The sequence below is a fragment of the Oreochromis aureus genome, linkage group 7, assembly GCF_013358895.1.
Source record: "Oreochromis aureus strain Israel breed Guangdong linkage group 7, ZZ_aureus, whole genome shotgun sequence".
NCBI lineage: Eukaryota > Metazoa > Chordata > Actinopteri > Cichliformes > Cichlidae > Oreochromis > Oreochromis aureus.
The window spans coordinates 49,926,465-49,950,883 of NC_052948.1; the positions used below are offsets into that span (position 1 = coordinate 49,926,465).

General features: G+C 39.8%; 1 protein-coding gene across 3 annotated transcripts in view; it reads right to left on the bottom strand.

Annotated features, from left to right (window-relative positions):
• si:dkey-34e4.1 (carboxyl-terminal PDZ ligand of neuronal nitric oxide synthase protein) overlaps nt 1-24,419 on the bottom strand; it is a 50,151-nt gene that overhangs the window by 16,942 nt on the left and 8,790 nt on the right. For all 3 annotated transcript variants that reach the window (XR_005613989.1, XM_039615865.1, XM_031754628.2), the window contains 5 exons: nt 6,902-6,994; nt 6,737-6,795; nt 5,242-5,350; nt 4,463-4,604; nt 2,947-3,119 (listed from right to left, as the gene is read on the bottom strand). Coding sequence is in view for 2 of the 3 variants with exons in the window: in XM_039615865.1 (XP_039471799.1) it covers nt 2,947-3,119; nt 4,463-4,604; nt 5,242-5,350; nt 6,737-6,795; nt 6,902-6,994 (576 nt within the window). In the remaining variant the exon portion in view is untranslated. The remainder of the gene's footprint in view (nt 1-2,946; nt 3,120-4,462; nt 4,605-5,241; nt 5,351-6,736; nt 6,796-6,901; nt 6,995-24,419) is intronic.

The window sequence follows — 24,419 nt, forward strand, 5'->3', positions numbered from 1 at the left end:
TTCAGACTCACAGAGAAAACATATCAACTAGTAAGAGGTTGATGGCAGACTCTGTGAAACTGATTGCTAAAACTCCATTTTGCATAGGCATACAACCAGTCAGTGACACATCCCCTGCCTTCCACAGGTCACTAGTCAAACGTGTATTTCATAACACAGTAGGCAAACAGTTGCTGGAAGCTGTTGGTACTTGGTAGATAAAATTGGTTTCAAAGAGGTACAAAGTGCTGCACTGAAAAATTATCTGTGATATCTTTGGCTGGGAGCTGTTTTCTGCAGTTACCCACGGTTTGGATGTAAGTTTGCATGTCTTCAAACCCTTGCTAACTGCTCTACGAGCAGATACTGGTAAAAGTGCAACACAAACTGGAAATGGAAAACATTTGCCTTGAATGTAAAAGCTGCAGGGGTGTGGCACAACTTTTACTCTGAAGAGGTTTGTGTCAAACAGCATGGGTTGTACTACTGCCTGCAGAGAAGCTTTCTTTCACACGAACTACAGGCAACAAAGTGTTAGCAACCACAAAGAGCTTTTTAATCCAGTGCCCCCTTTATAAGCAATTTCACAGCAATAGCCAGCAACCACTCTCAAACCAGTTGGGGAATACACATTTTTCCCCAGTGACCAGAGGTTCTCAGAGGGTCCCTGACTTGTCTCTAGGTCTGTGTGACTGAGGCATAAGATGACGAACTATAAGTAAAATGGTAGTCTACAAATCAGTAGGTGACATCACAGTGGCCATGTCCATCTTTTATATACAACCTATTGGGCAAAAATGTTTGACTCTTCACTTACTTAAGAATTCTAGATAAGTAAGACTTTTTTAAGGTAATAACATTTTAAACTTACATTATTAGCTTAAAAAAAGTTATGAAAAAGCTTCCAATCGATGAAAATCAGTGTTAGTAGTTGTCTAACAAAATATATACTCAAAAAAGCAAGCTGATTTAACACTTCAGATGGTGTCAGGGGCATTCCTGTTCATTTCTTTCCCACCCTTGTGGTGAGTGTTATCATCCTGGCATTCAAATACAGCCAGCCCCTCTGTCATCTTTACTACAGTCTTTATTTCTGATATCAAAATCTCTCATTATTCCTTCCCTCATCTATTTTCTTCCCCTGTTGCTCACTCTCTCTTATTCCCTTCTTGCTTATCTTCATGGTGCAGATGTTGGTGAACCCCTCAATGGGATTACGGTGGCGTTTCTCAGAAAATCAAAGGGAACACGCTGGGTTTTTGGGATTAAGTGTCCCTCTTACCCAGCCAGCAAAAATATTCAGGTTCCTCGCTCCTATTGCACTCTCCCTCTTTTAGTAGCATGATAACAACTGTGCCTGCCACACTTGGCCCTGGTGACAAATCCAAAAGGAAGATGTCCTAACACACCAAAGCCTTTGAATCTTCTTCCTATTACTCTCAAAACCTTAAAGAAAGATCATCATCAGCTTTTAATTTCACAGGGATTCAAGCTCTGCCACATTTTAAACACAATCTAACCAAAATCTATTTTTTCCCACCTCATGTAAGAGTTATCAGGTTATTTTATGTCTACAATAGGCTGCCAAATAGCATCTTTTATTAGTCATGAAGAGCTGCAGTCAGTGATGTGGTCAGGTACTGCAGTAGATGAGAAAGCACTATACTGTACTTGCTTAGTTCAATGAGCCATTTGGCAGTGATATGCCTAGATTATAGTATCAAAACACCACCAGAGCCAAAGCAATGAATCAGAGTTGATGCCCTGCAGCTACAAAGGTAGAAGCCGTTTGGTGCAAAATGAAAGTCATCATTACAGTGTGAAAGCTCCTGCCTCACTCCTACAGCCAGTGTCAGAAATAAAACGGGAACTTCCACGTGGCAAATGTGGTGGAAATATATACTCCCATATAAAACACAGGCATTTATAGTACAAGTTTGTGAATGTGAAACTGCCCTTGTAAGGGAATTTTGCATGTCAAGTATAATAAAAATATTGGCATAGTGAAAGAGTTAGTACGCTTTCATAGAAGTGCTTGGGAGATAGTCTCTCCCTGTACTCTCCCTAAATAAGACCTGGCTGTGCTGCTTCTGACAATTTGTGTGATTTTTCGAAACAAACAGACTTTTTGTTATAACTGAGGTTGTGCTTATGAATGATGCCAATTAAGGTAGGTTTTTTTTAGCATCTTAGTCATTGTAGCATTAAATTAAAGGGGGAATTTTTAATCAGAGTACAGCATCAAGTCAGTTAATTTGTGGGATATGGATCAGGTGAGTTAGGGGGTTGTTGATCAGTTTCAGCTGCTTTGGTGTTAATGAAATTATCAATGGGGAACAATGGGACACCCCCCAAAACAGAAATGTTTTTGTAGGTGGAGGCCATTGAAATGGGTCACTACTGGTAGCATGAGTCTAACTCCTCCAGGATGGCACATCAATACGTGCCATTGCAACAAGGTTTGCTGTCCCCCAGCACAGTCTCAATAGCATGGAGGAGATTCCTGGAGACAGGTAATTACTCTAGTAGAGCTGGACAGCGCTGTAGAAAGTCACCCTGACTGTCATTAGGTATTGGGATGAAATCCTTGGATCCATCATCAGACCGTGTGTTGGTGCAATGAGTTCTGGGCTCCATCTGACAATGCCTGGCTTTATGTGGCAAAAATATGCACGTTTCTGGAGGATGAAGCAACTGATACCATCGACTGGCTCCCATGCACACCTGACCTAGGTCCAATAAAACAACAAAAACTGCCTCTCTACAGTAATCAAATGAATGTATGCAATCTGCTGATTACTGAGTGGAATACTAAGTGGCTCTTCAGAAAGGGAAATATATCATAAAATACAAATGATTGGAAATAACTCATGTGTATTACATGAAATATCCTGTGCTTCATGAATAAAACAACATGTTTCTGTATGTATGTCAAACCTGTTCCAGCTTTGTCTTACAGTATCTTACCATGATGGTCTGTCCAGGCTTGACGACGTTGAGTTCAGCCAAGCTCTGGAGAATTTCGCTCACTGCCTTCTCACACAGAGAGCTGCCAGCTGCAGGATCTTCTCCTCCTCGTCGTCCCTCGTGTTTGCTGTCCTGCTCATCTTCCCCTCGCTCTGCTCCCGTCAGTGTGCGACCTGTGGAGGAATACACAAAAATGGATCATCTCCACATCTTGTTCATGTTATATATTCTCTCACATGTCCAACTTAAAGAGTAATTTACTGAACAAGGGCCAATCAAACAAACACGGCCCTAATTTATATAACGCTATAATAAAGCTATTTCAAGCACACACATACCTGCCCATCATGAATAGCTCTCTGATGTCAGATAACCTTTCAGTCACTTTGAAAATTACCCTCATTACATGCAACACTGGCAATCACCCAGTTTTTTTTCTCCAGTAACCTGAAAGCTGTAATCATGGGAATGTTTCCCACTGCTTCCCCATCCTACACAAACTGTACTCAGCACGAGGCCTTGGAAAACACTGAAACACTACAAATTATCTTAATGTTGTTCCTTAGATTCATTTACATCCCGGTGTAACCAATCACGTGCCTGTTACCATTCAATCACTGTTCTAAATGAATCGGCTGGTGAGGTTTGACAGTTCAATTTATGCCATGAAAAAGCATGTAATCAGACTGAAGAAAGGCAAAGTCAAACGTAAGTGACCAGTGTGGCTCATAAATACTCACTTTTCCATTGCTCACCAAATGTAACGTGGAATGGTTTCTTTTCTTATTTTTAAGCTTGCCTTTTAAAAAAAATCTATGTTCTTTAAAGTCCTAAATCCTTAAAAACATACACTGTAGTCCACAAAACACACAAACAGACACGTGTTCAGAAAAGTACTAATACTAAATATGCTGGCAATCTCCTGACTTTTCCTTTAGTATAGTTTTTCATGTCACCCAGCTTTGGTTTATGACCAGAAACTTGCCAAACTGATGACTTTCCCCACCTTCCTCTACTTTTATGTATATGTCAACATCTCCATCCATCTCAATCAAGTGTAACCTTTAGTAAAACCGTAATAATATTTTCAGTTTTCTCTTGATATTTTTATGGAAGTTTTAAAAAATAACAACAATGCACCAACTGTATATTATAGCATTTAGATCAGGTAGGATAGGGCGAGTCGCGGGGTACACCCTGGACAGGTCGCCAATCTGGTGCAGGGCTAACACACAGAGAGAGAGACAACTATTAGTACTCACCTGTAGCCCTATTTAGAATAATCAATTAACCTAACCCCACTAACTGCATGTCTTGGGAGGAAGCCAGAGTGCTCTGAGATAACCCACGCAAACAGTGTCCATGGCCATTTGAGCCCAGGTACATCTTGCTGTGAGGTAACAGTGCTGCTCCATTTTAATGTCATATTTATTATAATAAACAAATAAATAAAAGCGTAGATAGTAAGCTGAATTAGAACGGATAGAATTGTGGATCGCAAAAAATAGTAAATCACCGTGGTTGCTGGGCTCCTCTGTTGACTTGTCACTTTCTCCGTCAGCCTGGCCGTCAGCGTCCTGCTCAGCGTGCTGCAGGCTGAGCTTGTGGCACACCTCAAACGCCTGACCTACTGTTCGCACGATACGCATGGCCTGTGTCTGCCACAGAAAAGAGGAACATTGTGATAGAAATCAATGCTTAGAGCAGAAGTACAGCACAGTGAGTCAGTTAAAGTGATCAGCCTAATATGAGTTTTAAATATGACCTATTAGTAATTTTGACACTTTATCAGTCAATTTTCATGACTGATGTGAATACAAGGGCAGCAGTAACCTGCAAAAAACTGCAGACATATAAAAAGAACCTATAATGGGGAAAGGTAAAGAGATCCTCGTCTCAAATATGCAGCCGAAATCTTTGTCCTTGAGTGCATCTGTTCTGTATTCACAGCATGCTGTGGATCTGGTAAGCCACCGAATATTAAATAAGCCACCACAAATTGAATCTTAAATCAAATTTAAAACCAAATATCGAATAACAGAGCTGATATCATCAGAATGAAATATTCTTGAATGAAACAGCAAAGTGAAAATCACAGAATACTAAACTACCAGACCTGACGTCTTCTGCACAGTGTTTTCTTTCTTCTGCCTCTAAAGGCGGCTATGCCCTTATAACCAAGCTCTGCTGGCCCTAACTTCAAATGGCTGTAACTATCATAGTGGTCATAGCGGAGATCCATAATAAGCTTTTCATGAGTCTGGTTAGAAGGCGTGTGAGCCATTCAAACTGTACCTTCTTCTTTGACTTGAAGACGTTGCATCTGAAGGAATTACTGGAGCCATCTCTTGCAATGTAGCTGAAAATCTTTAAGTCCTGGGAGTCATGTGATACGTAGAAAATCCTGAAAACACGACAGCTGATTTAAAAAAAACTCTCTCTTGCCTTTTAATGTTAGGCATTTGTGTCTAATAGCAAATAAATTAGTAGAGCCCCACTGATTTAGCAGCGCCAGGATATTTGCCTTTTGCTTATCTGCAAATAATTCGGTACTGGCGTTTATAATGGCTGAAAAAGAGACAGGAGAAACACCGTTCAACCACTTTGTCTGTGTTGATGTTGCATAGTTTGTCCACCAGAGGGCACTTTGCAACTTCCCCACTGGCAACGTGTGTTTGGAGCGCCACAAACAATCAGCAGAGCCAGGCAGAGCATAAATAAGTTAATAAATAAATTAATAAATAACTACACATGACAACTGAAAGGGATTTTTTATTCTAAAAGAAAAAAAGTATTAGTGGCTGTAACGTGATCGCAGAACATTGGCTTTGTTATCGGTCTTAAAAATCCTATATCATGAGGTTGTGGAGCCATTAATCAAGCACAAATAATTCAGCTTCTTCAGAATCAAGTAAAAGGGGAAAACTGTGCTCAAAGTGCTTTTTCAATGACAGCTGCTACTGTACTACACCACCGTGGCTTATACTGTACAGACATTATGTCATGGTTGATACTACACTACTACCAGTGCAGTAAACTGGCACAGGTCAATGTTTCATCTGCTTCTAGCTCCTCTACTGTCAAATGTCTCCACTGGGAAGCAGGCAAACAAATTATAACGACCTACTGCTCAAAAAGCACACTTACACACGCAGCAAGGATAATTACATTGAACATCACTAAGACCCTTGGTGAGGTGTGGTTCTGCCAAATGAGATCCTCCCACAGATTTATCCATAATTTACAACAACTTGCACACAAATCTCTGACTGCACACAAACCTTACTCCTACTAGCATCTGATATGCAGTACAATTTTGACACGTTAGAGTTAAATCGCTTGGGAGCAGGTGACATCTTCACCTGTCAACTGGTGACTGCTTGACTAAAAAAAAAATTAAACAATGACAGAAACATGCTTCATTAACTACAGTGCATGCATAAGCTGTCCCCTATGTATTATGAATGTAGCCTCGTTTTCCATATACTATAGCCACCCATTATGTATAGTAACGTACACGTGAGGACATGTAAAGCATGCAAAAGCTACATCCACTGGGCCCGCGATAAAGGACAAAATATCCACTTAGAGGGGTACACTGTATAATCTGTAGTCTACTCAAAGCAATTACTTTGGGTGAAGCATACATCAAGATGCAGAGAGCAAAGAACAGACTGTGCTGAATATCAGACAGTTTTATCCTCTGAGTCTATAACCGAAAAAGGAAAGATGAGATTTTATTGCTTGTTTATATACGAAGATATGAACTTGTTTTGAGAGGTGCACTGACCTGTATATTGGATCGTGCATGATCAGCATTTTGCTCTCATCCCATGTCCATTCCTTTCTCTGTGAATGAAAAAAAAGAGCTTATATCTCAGTTCTAATATACTCGTGGTGGTGGTTCCTTTCTGAATCCAGGAGAAAACGGTCATTTTGGATTCATGTAGCTTGCCTTCTGTTTCTTCCTTAGCATCACCTTGACCCCGTCCACAGACACCACGATGCTGACCTTTTTCTTCTTGATGTTCTTGGCCTTGAATTCGTACTGGGAAAGTAAATGAAAAAAAGTAGATCGGAATATTAATCATGCATACATAAACAGCATCTTATCTTTTCTGCAGGATAAAAATGTGACTGCTGCAGTAGCGCAGCTTTAACTAAGTAAGAATTAGACGGCACAATAGTGAATGATCATAGAAAATATATCTGTTATAGCAGTTTCCTCGTTCCATCTGTTTGCTTGCAGATGATTATCTGAAGACACGTGCAGGATGAATCAGATACCTTTGCAAAAATGCTTAGAAACTACATTCACCAGTCACTTTTTTAGGTACACCTGTTCAGCTGCTCATTGACGCATCTATCTAATCAGTCAATCACGTGCTCAAACCCAACACTGAATGTGATTAAAGGGATTTTGGTTGATGTAATTCACTTAAAATTCACTCTGACATTGTGTTTCATACTTGTTATACAGTCGTATTGGACACATATACCAACAACTCCAGTTCTTCACTGCAGTGAGAGATGTCTTGCTTTGGCAGGGTGGCAGCATTAAGAGGACAATCTCTCAGCATTAAAACAAAATCGGCAGTGCACTTTAATTTATCAGCATTTTTAATGGCTTGGCAGTTTGCAATAAGAATTCTGATCAAGCCTGATAAACATTTGGAGCCAAGAAAAAAAAACTTCGCCAAAGCACTCAGAGACAGACAAAACAGCACCTCAGCTGCAATGCAAGTCGAGTACATCGAGTATCGTGTTATAAAGACTGTGGCCTTGCAGAGCTGAACCACATTTCTTCTTGGAACACAAACTATCGTACTAAATTAAACAACATTTAAGTACAAGGGCTTGGGTATGGGTTTGTCTCCATCCTGTTAGCTGAGAAGTACACAACAGCTGTGTCTGCACCGAGTGACTAACACATTTCCACCTCATCAGCTGGCCAGGCACTCTGCCGAGGAAGTTAGCAAGTCTGGCCTGTCGACTCAGATCAGTTATAAATAAGAAGTAACTCTTGTAAGCTACCAGCTATAATGGCCTACAGTGAGGCCGCAGGCCACATCCATCTATCATGTCACAAAATGCCTATATTTTGTGGACTGTATTTGGTAACATATGCCTGCAATATGAGATGAAATTCAGCTGCAGTGGGAAAATGGCCCGTTTTGTTGAGACCTAACTATCTACAACATGACTGTGATTAGCGTAGAAAACTCAACTCAGCTCAACTTAAACTACTTCAACAGCTCACCTTCCTCCATGTTAATATAAAAAAAGCCTTCCAGCATCATTGAAGTTGCTTATCTAGTTTTATCAAAACCAAAGTATAAAAAACCCCCACTTTTTTCCCCAGTTATACAGTTTAGACGTGCAAGCCAGTAAGTACATTTTATGTTATCTTCAAACCTATGAATTGTCTAATCTTGCTCAAAGTAACAATTTTCTATATTTTTTTTTTACATTTTTCACACAATTCCAAAAAGTTCATCTAAATATGTGTTAAACCTGCAAAGTGCTGTGGTCACTTTTGTGGTACCAATTGTTTGCTACTACCTCAATACCCAATTCAATAAGGCTAAAAAATAATCTCATGTACTTAAACTTTATTAAAATGTAATTGACAATATTAAAAGATCATTTTAAAGTGCTGACATGGTTTGTTATAGACTGTGCATGTAAAATATTAGCATTCTAGTTTGTTAGCGGGACACAGCTTTAAAATGTTAGCTTGATTGGTGAGTAGCCTACTAAAGTTACTACAAGCTATAACATTAGTTGCATTACATTAGTTTAAGAACTTTATTTAGCATTAGTCACTGTAAACATTTTAGCCTGTGGTAAAAAGTTTATTTCACAAAGCAAAACCAACAATTTCAAGCAAAATATAATGCTTATGAGGAAAACACTGCAAAGTACCTCATTACCTGAGTTTCTTATCAACGAGTCAAGACAACACTATTGCGACATTTTTTTTTAAATTACAACAATGGAAATAAACATTTAATTGTGGCAAATTGGAAAGCTGCATATGACGTCTCACTGAAATGAAAAACGCACTGAAAAACCAGAATGCACAGAACAGATTAAGTGGCTTTAAAATTTGGACTCTCTTTTCTTTCTTCTGTATATCTGTAAAACTGATGAAAAGTTTAGATTTGGAAAACTCTGTCCCAATGTTTTCACAAATGTCATTAGATTTAATATAATTATAAAATAGTGGCAAACACTCAGGTGTCCAAATGCAGTCAGATTTATATATTTTCTTCTAAATCTCAGCAAAAAATTTGTCTGACAAAAGTAAATTTTCTATATTATATCGCAACTGTGATTAGACTTCAGCTCGATGAATGAGTAAAAAGAATGGAAGAGAAGAGAATATAAGATGTTCGCATGCAAAATAAATGTGAATAAAAGTATAGAGACAAAGAAGGGTAAGAAGCCTATAAAATGGAAGAGAGAACATAGGAGGAGAGGTGAGCAGATACAAAGAGACAGCCGGAAAGGAGGTTAAGAGACAACTGTCGTTATGTAAGGACCCCCCGGAAATTGTGACCTTTTAATTCAGCTACACAATGGCAGTAAATAGCAATTAGCTGAGCATTATGAATTCAAGACCTACTAGATACGATTCTGAGACACATCTGTGTTGTATTTTAACCTTATATATATTCACACTCAGAATGTCTCCACAGACTGAGAGTAAATAACTGTTGTGACTCGATGAAGTCATTTTTGTCACCTGTTTCTATGTTTATGTAATGTCTTTCGTGATAATTTTCTGCTTGTGTCTATTTGCCCCGCTCTCTCAGCCCTGGATCCATGGTGATTAAAGTTTCAGTCTCTAATTATACAGAAAGGAGTCCTGAGAGAGCTGATTAAACAGAGAATAGGTCTTTAAAGTGGAAGAGGACAGAGAAATGCACTGCAGAGACAGGGAGAAATGCTAGCCAGGATTAAAAAAAAAGAGTACTGTCACAGCCATAGCAGTGCTTTCAGCTAAATACTAGAATAGAATAGAATATAAATATTCTTTATTGTCCCTCATTGGGGAATTCACTTGTTCCAGCAACAAAGTGACAGGCAGATGGAGAAATAATAGACTCTACAGGCCAAATTTACAACACGAGAAAAAACTAGCACGCATGCTTGGTGTTCTCTGTTATATTGTAGCATCACAAGGCTAGTGTTTGGTCATTAACCAGAACTTAAATCTTTTCTCTTTTTTTTGAGAACCAAACTGTATAAAAAAATTACTATCAGCGAGATAATATATATACAGAATACACAATACAACTACTATGACAACGATTAAATCAATTAGCTTGCAAGCTAAAAGTAAGTCCTGAAAATAACAGAATTAACTTCTGTCAGATTTTTGGGGTTCCAAGGCCTAACAGATTATCTGCAACACACTTCTAATGTAAGACTGAGGAATACAAAAAACAGAGAGCCAAAAAAAGAGGGCTGTCAAGGTCATGGTGGTGCTTTGAGCTAAATACTAGCATGCAGCATACTAGCATCACAGTTTAGCATCATGAGGCTAGTGTCTGGTCATAAACCAGAAATTAAAACCTAAACAACACAACTGCTATGACAATGACTAAAATACTTTAGCTTGCGAGCTATTAGTTATTATTAATCTCTGACACTCTACCAGTGTTTTTTGTCCTGCCTTCCTCCCCTCACCCCCAACCGGTCATGATAGCAGCCCCTCCCTGAGCCCAGTTTTGCCAGAGGTTTCTTCCTGTTAAAAGTGAGTTTTTCCTTCCCACTGTTCCCATTGCTTGCTCAAGCAGGGTCATTTGATTACTCTGTTTTTCTGTGTGTTACTGTAGGGTCTTTACCATACAATATGAAGTTCTTTTAGGTAACTGCTGCGGTGATTTGGCGCTATATAAATAACATTGAATTGAATTGAATTGAAAATTGAATTACCTAAGTACTAACACTAACAAAACTAACTTTGGGGTTTTGGGGGTTCCAAAGCCTAACAAAAATCTGCAGCACCAATCTAATGTAAGACAGAGGAATACAAAATAGAATAAAAATATCCTCCATACATTGATCTACAGGTCTAATAAACACCAGCAAAGACAGGAGACACGAAACTACCTTTATACTGTACTTGCACAAGGATGTGAGAACACTCACGCAGCTCATTTATAATTCACAGTTTATGCCAGCATTATGGTGAAGCAAAGTGGGATTTTGCAACTTCATCCAAATTATGAAATTTTTATATTTCCTTTGCTTAAGTGCAAAGTGTTTTGAAATATTAAGGCTTTTTATGCACTTGCATTGTTATGGTTTTCCCGGTATTGACAGCAGAACAAACAATTAAAAGCTCATGACACAAGATGCACTAAGCCGTAGTGTATGTCAGCTCTGAAAACCCTCAGCATATTTCAGAGAAGAGCTTAGTTCACTTTAGCGCGCTGCTACGGATGATGAAACTTTCTGAATTAGGTTAGAGAAATTTAGGTAACCAGATTTACAGGCTCACGTGAGAGGAATAAGATCTGAAATGTAATGAAAGGTGCATGACTAATGAGGACTGAAGAGACATGCAAAGGCACATGAGCTAAAAATCTCCCTTCAAAGACTTAGGTTTTAACCATAAAACTTTAGTTGCAATGCTGACAGTGAGTGTTGCAGTACTACAGCAATGTAAAAGCTCAAGGCGAACATACTGAGAGCATTTACTTCAGACCTTTCTCAGCCTGGATGTGAGCATTTAAGCCTTCAGACTCATCAGTCTTCCCAGACAGCGTAACAAATTCAGTCAGCGTTTCCTCTCTGCAATCTATTATGAAAGTGTCAGACAGAATAGTGATGGAAGTTGCTATGTGCACAAAACGAGGAAGGGAAAACTCGCTCTCAGTAGAACATTTCAGATCACTGTTATATTTTGTTTTGAGCCAGCTATTTTACAACAGAGAAACAGAGGAAGATTAAACCAAAGGAGAGAGATCAATCACTTTTTATTAGGAAAGTGTAAGCAAGCCAAGACAAAAAAAAAAGGTTACAGAGCATTTTCAATTTGTGAGTAATTAAATATTTAATAGTTCCAAGGTAATGAGAGCCGCAGCCAGATCAGATACTTAAGATTCTTTATTTGACAAACTGCAATGCCCTCACAATGATACTAAACTTTGGAAAATAGCTTTAATCTTTAAGACTATCTATTTATGTTCTTTTAAGGCCTGCAATGTTAGTACACGACTTTGTCCCAGACTGAAATATCTCAGTAGCTAGTGGATGGATTACAGCAGTTCTGACATTCATGTCCGGAAGACAAATCCTGTTGCCTTTCCTAATTTTCCCTCGAGCGTCACTGTGACGCTATGTTTTATCACTGAAATGTCTGCTAGACTTTGACTAGCTATTCTTTAACTGTCCAGGCCAATCAGCTGCACCTTTAGTTCAGTGTTAATGAGCAAACGTTACCATGCTACATGCTAAGCAAACACGATAAGCATTACACCAACTAAGCATCTATTTTTTTATGGAACAACACGCAGCTATGGCAGAAGAAAATCTCCACTAAACCATTAGATTACCTTAAATACAGATATCAGAAACATAATATTATAAACCTCTGCTACCTAAATTAACCCTGTATGGTGATCATGGGAGAATTCAGATAGTGTTTGTATACAAGTAATGCCCATTTTCACCCTGAATGTGGTCAGTAATCTTTCTATTCTTAGTATTCTTACTGTACATATATAAATATGAAAAAGAGACCAAGATGTGACTGATATCCCTTTTTTCTTGAGAGGCTGCAGAGCAAAGAACAGAGCTCCCAGTCATTATGTGGAAGTAATTACACTGCAGATACTGTAAATAAACCTCCGGGTCCTGAATGGTACCTGCCAGCAACCTCTAAATGAAAGGCTGCCGAGTCCTACAGTTAACATTACTCGATTCATATTTCAAATTCTGGCTTCTGAGAAGATTAAAATGAGAGGTTGGAAAAGGACATTTTTCCCCCCTCCTGCTCGATGTTAATGGACATTTTAAGAATGAATGAATGAGGAGGGTTTTAGGTTGGGCAAACAAAAATCATGGAATGAGAAGGGCGCACCCCCCGCCTCCCACTCACAACCCCTCCCTGCTTTCAGCAATCCTGAAAAGCAGTGGAATGCGAGGTGCATTGTGGGTCACTCATGCTCCCCGTTGTACCATTGAATCCATACAGGAATCCACAATAGGCCCTATAGATCGCAACCTAGCAACGCCTTCATTATAATTCCCCAGATTTGGGGAGTTCCAAGGAATTTCACTGCTTTTTTCCTGGATTCAGGGTACAAAGAGATGACTGTTGGGAGCAGAACTGAGGCAGGAAGACACACTAGCTACCCCAACAGCTGAACATTTAACATGAAAATAAAGATTTTTGTGGAAGAGGGGTGGGAAATCAAATTACTGGGGGAAAAACGAAATTCAATTAAAAATGAAGAAAATGTACTTTGCTGCATTAGTTTAACAGAAAGTGGAGCTTTAATCGCTGCTGCCAGTCACTCCTGAGGCCAGACAGGGAGGACAGAGTGACTCTCACGATGGCAGAGATGCCCAAACCTCCTGGCACGTCTCATCATTAGTCAGCAGGAATGTGTGTGTCGGTGCAATTACCCCAGAAGACGACCTTGGCCTGGATCAGAAATGGAGGGGAGTTTTATTTTTCTTTACCCTGGCTATGTTACATTTATATCTATATATATATGTGTGTGTGTGTGGAAAAATTGAGGGGACAAAATGAAAAGAAATAATGCGCGTGCTGACTGCTCTCTACTGTGTAATGATATTACTCCTGTTTGCAGCCCCCAGTGAGCAGCAGCAGTCATTTCCCGAGAGAGCGGGTGTTAACAGAAAACAGAATACTTAACAGCCTGCTAAATGGGGGCTCCTCCATGACAGCGAGCTTACACGCAAGATGGGAGGCTGTTAAATAACTGCAGCTTTTTCTCTTTAGTAGAACGTGGCACAGTGTTGATCGAAGGGCTTTGTTTACGCTGCTTCACCATCATTTACTCTTCTTTAACCTGACCTCAGCATGTTTATTTTGGGTGACAGTCTTCTACGGGGAACACAGGCATCCACAGCTGGTCCCGACTCTCCACCAGCTCCATCTGGGAGCTCCAGCTGTTACCTTTCTAGATAAATGACTTTCATTACTTACACTGCAAGTCTGTTTACAGTGACTGACAGACAGAATTGACCATCACAGCTCATGCTCATGCATCTGTGCAGGGGGGAGAGGAAAAGAATGAAAGTTTGGGAAGCGAATACAACGGAGCGCATGGATTGATCGCCATCATGTCGTTCCGTTTAAAACGAAAGTGGCAAGGTCAAGATGCAAACCTTCCACGGATTGTAAGCAGCGAGCGTGACGTGAGATGTGAGTACCTTTGGAGAGGATTCAACTACACTTGAGGCAGACTTGTCAGAAGAAGCAGCTAAGCCCCAGTGCGGGCCAAGGCAGGCACTCCTCGAGCGTTGGCGCCCTTGGAGTGAGAATGGGCGCACGCTTGAGTGAGTCACTGACAGGCACGGTGAAAGGACAGCCAGTCCCAGGGCGCTGACGGTAGCTACTCGGGGTTAGTCACATGGGAAGGGAGGAAATACAAAGGAACAACCTGAGCATGCCAAGCACTTGCACTCAATGAGAAACAGGCTGAAGGTGAACGAGTAGCTGAGGCTGTTATTCAAGTTATTTCACAACTTAGAAAAACCCTTATCTTGAAAGAGTGAGTTACACACTTCTTTGTGTTTCAGGTGCGCTTTAACACGTTGTGTAAAACAGAGGAATTAATCAGGCATGTCCTGACATCTGGAAAGATGGAAGCAAGGGCGAACTGTACCAACACGCATCTCAGTACCTAGTGGTGCATTAAGAAACAGTGGCAGTGTCTGAAACTTGTGCAGTTTCGTTAAAATTATGGGAAAAATCTACATTAAATGTGATAATATGAACACTTGTTGGTGTTTTGAAGGTCATAATCAGACTTATTCCAAAGAGTGTGGGTAAAAATGATTAATTCTTGATAGATAAACACAGTTCTCAAGGAAAGGAAATCTGGCCCTAATGATGAATCTGAACAGCTGAATCTGTTGGATAATTTTACCTGCTCGGTATTGTTGACAACAGTGATGCAAATAATAGCCTTCTGTATCATTTATAAAGCGCACGGCTGTCTGGATACCACTCAGGATCGATTTAGCCAGGGGTTTATATTACAATAAAGACGCCATCTAGGCCTGGGTGTTTCTGTTAAAAAAAGCACCAATGAAAACTGAAACCAAACTGTGTGTCTGAAATGACAGGTGGAGCCACTGGGGCAACAGGGCATCATACAGAAAGGGGGTAAACGAAGGCATCTGGCTGATACAGAGATGCTGAGTGTGACTCTGTCCAAAGCAGTAGTCTGGCAAAGCAGCAGTCAGAGTAATAGGATTACTGGGATGAACGCTGTCAGATCACAAGCCATAAAATCCCCTTAGCACCCAGTGCAGGGGGGGCAACCATCAGCGATCTACATCCATACTGTAACAGAGCTTGTACAGTACTATAGGCTGACTAATAAACACTTGTGTATGTAATATCTGATATCTGAAGCTGAGACCCAGAAAAAAAAAAGTTTTGATATTTTTAGATTTTTTGAAAAAGGCTCTGATTTCCCCCTCTAGAAATCTGTGTGTTTACACATCACTTTGTATTTAATAATTAGTCACTATTAATCTCTGGCTCTCTTCCACAGTGTGTAGTTTTTCCTGTCTCCCCCCAGCCATTCATGGCTGCTGGCTGCCCGTCCCTGAGTCCTTCTTCCTGTTAAAAGAGAGTTTTTCCTTCTCACAGTTTCCAAGTTCTTGCTCATATGGCGTGTTCTCTCTGTTATTGTCTGTACCTCACAATATAAAGCATCTTAAGATATAACTGATAACTGATTGTCAAAATAGCTGGTAAAACTTTTTTTTGTCAATCTGTTAAGCATTTCATTTCAAACCCTTCGACAGACTGGCGACCCCGCCTCTCGCCCTATGGCAGCTGGGATAGACTCCAGCCCCCCTGTGAACCTTAATTGGATAAACGGAAGAGAATGGATGGATGAATGGATACTAATCATTTCAGTAGTTGTTCTCTGTGTGCTGTCTCTTTGTTGGGCTAAAAACAAATCATCTTGGGTGTTGGGGAAACACTAAAGAATTTAATCTACAAATAAAATAAATAACTAATGTACTATGTAAGCTTCACTTAAGTTATAATTACTAGTAGCCATGCTGTAATTGATATGCATCGCATATGTGAAGAGAGCAAAGGCTCTATGAAGGTGGAGCTTGATTGCAGGAAACCAAGGAAAATGGACACATGGCGCAATTATTATGTAGGTGATGAACCATTTACTAGAACAATGCAAGGTTTGAGGTCAGTGCTTAATCACATGCTAACCCTGTTTTAGGGAGGCAAACATGGGGTGTGAATCAGGGTTGCCCGCCATCTGTGCCTTACATGCAAACATCCCCCAAAAAGTCCCCTTGAGGAGGCTTTAAGAGAGTGTGAGAGCTTTCATGAAGCTCAGACGTGAGTAGCTTAAATCTATGACTGAGACAGCTTCTCATGCAGCCCACTACACCAGCAACAACTTGTCTGACAACAGAAGGCAGTGCAAAGTGTGCCACCACATGGCATTGATTGATGACAGTCAGCTGCTTTGTACTTAGTGCTGTCTGCAAATTTCATTCCAACCCGACTGCATCCTTCTACAAGACAGGGTTAACACTGTATGTATTAATATTTAAGTGAACTGTTTAAATCATTGTACGATTCACACAATACCTGGAATGTAACTACAAACTCAAACAGCAGGGGTCAAGTGGAGTCACAGAGAAAGAAGAGACTGAATCTGGCCTGCATTCATTTCATTACATTAATCAGGTATCTTATTTGGTGTCTTCATTTCGCGGCCCTGAGTCTTTGAGGTCCTTCATTAGTTGGACGCAATCAAAGAGATCAAATACACTGAATGCCTTTTGTGCAGAATCAAAGGACTTAGTGGAGATGAGCAGTGTGCAGTCTGATAACCAGGACTATTCCTGTACTGTCCTTTTCACTTATTACCCAGAAGGTCTACAGCTTTTCTGCAGAAAAGTGTGTGTGTACCCCGACCCCCGCTGCACACACTCATACACATTTGTTTGTTGTGTAAAAGAATACATCACCAATTTTGGGATTTAAACGGTGGGGTTTAAACACTCAACCTCACAATCTGTGATGTATGGTGGTGTTTAGAGGTGTTTGTGTTCTTGAGCGCCCTCTGCTGGACAAACTATGCAAGTGTCATAAAATAGCTGAAGGGTGTTTCTGACATGTCTTCACTTCTCTTTTTTATTTTTTATCAGCATTATAAATGCGAATATCAGTATATTGGCATATAATCAGTATTTGCCAATATATCAGTCAGGCTCTAGTGGGCTCACTGGAGAAGGAGCAACAAGTAACTAGCTTGCTTAGCATAAGCTCTGAGATAACTTGTTCAGAGACAAGAATTGAGATTTCCACACTGGTGCTCTGTTCTACATTACTTAACCATACATCACCAGATTCAGAAGAACTACATTATTTTTACACTGATGAACTCAGCTGATTGCAAACAGCCCATATATCCAATTGACAAGCTCTAATCTGGGGCAATATGAGTTCAGTTTAGCTCCTTAAAGAAGCAAGTCCCCTATGTAAAAAACAGTAAAAGAGAGCTAACATATTAACTGAAGTATTCATAAATACCACATCTAGACATTTGCCAGTGAAATTCCCCAAAACAGAACAGACCCTCTACCGTTCTTGTGCATGAATGCATAAAAATGATTGGTTTCTAGTTTCAGCTGCTAATTGGCTCTTTGGGGGACGTGATGGAGCAACCACCATAAAGGAAAAATTACATTTGTACCTGATCGTGGTGCTAAATGAAGTAAATTACTGACTGATGGCCTTCTGGGTGAATTCATGTTTGTGCTTGTTTTTTAAAGACAATCAGTAACTGCAGATGCATTCCATATAAAGTTTATTGGGTTTAACGTGGCAGTAGAAGTAAAGGATTTATTCTCTGGAGACAAGTTTCATGGCAATCCATCTAATACTCATGGGATTTTTCAGTTTGAGCACAAGTGCTCCCCAATGGCTGCTGTGGGAATCTAATTAGATTTTCACAGATAGCCGGCTCTTCAACAGAGACAGAGGTTGGTGATATGACTGACATTAGATTCGACTGCGTCCAAAGTTCTTTTACAGATGGTCAGCAGAATGAAATTGCTAGCTGGTATAATGGAGTCAGGATAATTCTGGAAAGCTACAACATGTTCTTGCACTTGTCTGATGTACCTAATCTAGGTGATGGTGACAGGAAATAGAGACAAATAGACATGAAAAAAGAACAAGATCTAAGGAGCTTAGGCTTTATCAAAGCCACCAAAGACAGGCAGAGAAAGTGAGAAACCAGACCAGTCAAAGATTACACAGAAATTCAGCTGGGATCAAATTATTCAAAGGAAGCACAAGAAAACATGAAAGAGTTCAGAGTTTAGGAAATTGAGATTCCGCTCCCAAAATAAGCTAAAGCCTCCAGTGCATATCATTATACAGCTTGTGGGCTGTCTCTTCCCTCATTATTCATTCAGTTCTTCTGCCCTGATGGCTTGATGCTAGTGAAGATAACAATGAATGCAGCAAACAGTTTCTCCAACTTTCACTGCAGCAGTTTGTTACATAAAATCTGTAAAGGAAATCACAAAACATGAAAGCCTTGATCTTTCTGTCTTCAGTCAGACTACTAAAAATACGACAGTTTTTATTTTATCAGTTAAAACCTAAACTGTTTATGCGGCAGGAACACAGTTCTTTGTAAGACAAAGATATTGTTAATAGATAAGTATGAGCCTATATTGGCCTATCACAGATTGGTATTGGCAGCTATTGTCTGTTAAGTGTGGATAATACATGCTGACACGATAAACTGGATAAACTCACAGTTCACAAATGGTGAGATCATCCAGTAGATGGACTTAAACTATTGTTTAAAACACTCTCAGGACTGTATGTAATAGAGTATGCATCAAAGCTGGGCAGATTATGATTATAATCAAGCTTTGTCTATCTAGTTTGTGAACTGTTCAATGACAAAGAGGAAACCCCAACAATCACAAGTGCTGAGCAAGCTCTTGGTGACAGTGGGAATAAAAAACTCCCTTTTAACAGGAAGAAGCCTGCAGCACAACCAGCTGGAGGATCAGGAAGGGGCAGCCATCTGCTGCGACCGATCGGAGGCAAGGGGAAAGAGAGAGAATAAAAGATGCACTGTTGAAAAGAGCAAGATATTAACAATAATTAATAATTAAAAAAGAAATGTTGCACTCACCTTAGGGCTGTGCGATATGACCAAAATCTCATATCCCGATATAAGAATTCTATCGTCCCGATAACGATATAAATCACAAAAATGTAACATTTTCTGTAAATTATGTGAATCTCGGGCAGCTCGACTTGCGGGAAGTGTTTCCAGCCGGGCGTCATGTAGCTGGAGTCAAGTATTTTAACAGATGCATGAAACGATACATTTTTAGACATAAGTGGTAACGGCCGCCGTTTTCTTTGTATTTATTACACGGCGTGCTGCGGGGAAAAGCCTGTTCTAACGTTTGAGTCTAAGGTTTATTTTTTAGCACCTGGCGGCTCTTGTTTTGCTTCTCATCCGTAAATAATCTGCTCTTTCACGTGATTGAGTTTATTTTGAAAAGTCTCAACAGGATCTTGAGCTTTATTGTGAAAGGTTTATGTGGAACATAAACAAGCGGACACGCGATGGTGTTACCGTCGTTGTTGCTAACCGCAACATTGTCGTGCGCTTGTCCGTCCGTAGTGTGGTTATATTAAAGATAAGAGAGAGAAAGAAATTAAGAAATTAATATGGCCACTACAGTGACCATCAAAACGATGAAAAAATATTGCCGTAAACAGTTTATTTTGCGACACCACGAAACAAACGATAGCGTAAAATGAAACGATAGACGTTTTTATATCGTCATCCGATATATATCGTTATATCGAACAGCCCTAACTCACCTTATGCCAAACAAACGTTTTATTTGAAGTGAACATGAAAAAAAGCTGTGATTGAGAGGTTTGGTGCTACAAAGTATTTGAACAATTTGATATATGTTTGCTACAACCTAACATACATATATAATATATATATATGTTAGGTTGTGTGCCTCAAAGATATTTACGTTAATACAAAATCTCCCACTGAACATCATTGTTTGAGTATGACAGACGCTGGTTTTCTGGCTCTGCCAATGTGCTATACAGTAACTGGAGAATTATGCTAGATTGGCTTTAGTTTGTTCACTGGTTGTGGGTGCTGTCAGAGGTACAAGCGAGTGGGAACAATAAGTAATGGCAATCTGGCACCTTCAGTTATTAAGTTATTAAATCTGATTGGCAGTTTAATACATCATTTTATAATTTCTCTTGTGCTGCAGGCTGATTCTACCAGCTGATGCCAAGCATACACTCAAATCAGAAAGCAGTGGCACCACAACGTCTTGCCTGCACACGCTCCTCACATGCTTTATCCTCTTTACATCAATCCTGTACGTGGATCCAGATGTCAATAAAGCTACGTTCAGAACCTAGCTTGTTACTCTTTTTGAATGGGCAGGTTATTTCAAACAGCTGAACAAATGTCACCATGTGAGTGTGTTAGTGAATGTTAGACACAGAATAAAGTGCTTTGTGATTGGGTGAATGGGGCTAAAAATAATGTGCCTTTACCTTCAATTAAGCACTCGAATGTGCTTTCTATGTATCAAGCCATAATACACATCAATTTGGGACTGCCTTTTGAAAATGCACAGCTTTTATTTCAATTAGATTTGTATAACAGGTTTAAATGCACCTTAAAACAAGGTATATATTAATTGCAAGTAGGGCAGGGCAAAATGGCCAAAAATATTTATCACGATATATATTTGAAAATTTGCGATAACGATATAACTGACGATATAATTGATTCGAGACAAAATACTTTACAACTCCACAACTTTATTAGTGCAAAAAAAACCCCATCAATTTATTTTCACTTAAACAACAGCAGCTGTTTTTTATGTGCATTAAAGCTAAAAATGTAACAGTGCAAATGTAAATTCTTTGCTGACAGTTTAACCAAAAGGCATTTCCAGTGGAAACTGGCCGGCATATCCTGAGCATAACCATGTATAATATCTACAAAACTTAAGAGGTTATACACACACAAGCGTAGCTTTGTACTAAAACATTTTTTGACAGTACCACATAAAATCAGTTCGAGGTCAGTAAGCACAACCAGAATTCATACATAAGGCGCACGGGATTATAAGGGGCACTGTCGATTTTTCAGAAAATCAAAGGATTGATTTTAAGAGTGCCGTATTTCCCGCTTGCGTGCTCTACCAAAAATTGTGCTTTGGTGTGATGGACGAAAGCCAAACCAAACCAGTTCCAAACCACTGAAGTTGCACCATTTTTACAAACCATTTCTGGTTCATCTGTTTCATTCAACGATCCGCTTTCGCCTTTCTCACTCTCCGTCGCCGCCATGCTTTTTCCGCCATGTGCATATGAAAACAAAGGCACTGCGCATGCGCGTTTTACCCATATTCTATCGCGATATTTCATTTTCTTAACATTGCCTAACATTATATCGGTATTACCATGAACGGTATGATATGGCCCAGCCCTAATTACAAGCCACTCCTATAAATCCATATAAATACAAGTTTAATATCACTGTCACAGACAGAGGTTAAAAGACCACGTCTGTCACAGCTCAGCTTTGGGAAGGAAAGAGATGGTGACTAAGATGAGGTGAGATGAGATAAGGAAGGAAGGAAATAATTTATTGCTTGACTGACTGACTGATGAAAACACTGAACCACATTCATGTCAGGAGGAGTGTTGGTTCACCTGAGTTGACGAGTTCAATTCAAACTGGAAATTAGCCATGCTTTAGCTGTGCCTCCAAATATGGAAATCATAAATTTGCTACATTAAAGGTATCAAGACATCCCAAGTAAGCAGTAGGAAGCTGTTAAAGGAGCAAGAGTAAAGTGTAACCAACTGATGCAGGTTTTGTCATCAGTACGTTTGCATCAACCTGAGCTTAAACCTTAACTGCTTTGTGCATATTTGAACCACGGCACACCTGAGACAGGAGAGGAATGATGAGAGGGAGAGTAGTACGGTAGTAAAACAAAAAGAAGATCAGGGTCTTGGGGAGCTGAATGGGGGGAATGGAAGATTGAGACCTTCAGGCTTTATATGTAGCGCTTCGGAAGAAGATGAGAGAAGTGAAATAAATGTGCAGGCACGCACACCCACACAAACGCGCACGCGACTCCAAATCACATTTAGAAGTAGGGCAGCCTATCCTGCCAGCTCGAAAGCCTGCAGCACTTTCCTCAATCATTATCCAACAAACGATACCAAAGTACGATAGGCCCAGTTTTATCTGCCTACTCATGCTAAGGAAGAATGCTCCCAGGCAGAGAGGCACAACTTCCAAACATATACACGTATATTTTAAGTAATATGACAAACGGAAATATGTGGTAAAATCGACTTTTTTTGTTGTGACTATGAAAAAAAGACTTTTAACCTTGTGTGTCTTTAAAAACTGCAGGCACATTATAGAAAACATAGAGTGCTGCTTCTTGGTCTGATTAATCTGAATATAGAAAACAGCACATTCACAGTTCGTTCCACAATGTTTCTGACTCATCTTTAAAAACATCATTACACACTTCTCAGTCTTAACTGCACTCTCCTCCACATCGAGGAAGAAAAGCAGGTTTGTGGAATGCTTATTAGTTTGTTAAATAAGACTGAAATAACACATTTACATGAATATTTAAACTCTTGGCAATGACACAAGTTAGACTGGCACATCCTGCTTCTCTCAGTGCTCCTTTAAATCATTTCACAACTTAACTGTAGTTGAGCTGTGCCTTATTTAAACTTTTTTTGGACATAATTGGAAAATACGCCATAAAATTGAATTCCTATAGCACTGAATTAGCATATTGTTCCTGTTAAAAACTGTTGTTTGCCTAGTCAAGATTGGGATGGAAAACCAATTGAGATACTTTGGCATGACCTTAAGCAGGCCATTCATCCTTAAAAATACTCCAATGTGGCTGAATTAAAACAATTCTGCGAAAAAGAGTGGGCCAAGCTTTCTCTACAGAGTTGTGAAAGACTCATTGCCAGTCAGGCTTGATTGCAGTCCTTGCTGCCAAGGGTGACACTACCAGTTATTAGGTTTAGGGGACAATTACTTTTTCATACAGGGCCAGGTAGGTTTGGATAGCTTTTTTCCCTTAATAAATCTAATATTAAAATATGTTTGATGATCTACATGTAAGTGTGACACAGGGGCACAGCACTGTATCAAGTATTTAAACTGAGCTCAACCTTAAACAGCAACAGCAGTCACTACATGTCACTGAGCCACTGCAGGTAACCATTTTTTCATTATGAAATACAGTTTAAAAAAGGCAGTGAAGAACAAGACAAATGTTACGACTGTACCTATCAGATGGTGTTCATCCTCCTTGGAGAGTTGCACATATGCAGACTGGCTGTTCTGTCTATCTCAGCACAATGAGTGTTTTAGCAGAGGGGGTAATTTGGTCATTTGTACTGTCCTATCCACCTGGAACTGGTGTCTAACAACTTTTCTGGCAGGAACCTGGCATATGTGTTCTCACAATACACAGAAGCATATCCACCTGCTGGTTCGTTGACTTTAGTTGTGTTTGTACTCGAGATTAGCTACGGCAGGCTTTGTTGCAGCATTAACAGTGGAAATAGGCAGGCTACAGGAATGCTCAGGTTCTGGCTATACACTTTCAGAGACCATACCACCGTAATGTAAATCATTTTGTATCTAAAAATACTTAAAAACACACTCCAAATAAGTTTAACTGGTGAATATAATAAAACCTGAACTGTGTGTTGAGGTACAGAGTCTAATGGACAGCGAATGCCTATGGAAAACTGTGCCTTCAGGCTCTGCAACAGGATTGAGTTCATGGTTTTAGAAATGTCTTTTCCGTTGCTTCGGGTGAGTGTAGTGACATCAGAGTATACAAGACCTGACTAATTGCGGCGCTGAAAGAAACAGCATAGCCTTAGGGATGATGATGAAAGGAGAAACTTGTGTGTCTGTGCATGTGAAGCTGGTACTGGAGACAGGGACCACTTACTAGCCGTCTGTCCAACCATGTGAAGAAAGACTTGTTGTCCCTTTAGGATATTTATCTACCCCACACACACTATCAGACAAAATCAAATATTACATAATATATAGTGCTCGCTTGTGTTGCATATTTTGAATGTGGAATAAAGTTTCCGTGAATTCACTTCCAGCGCA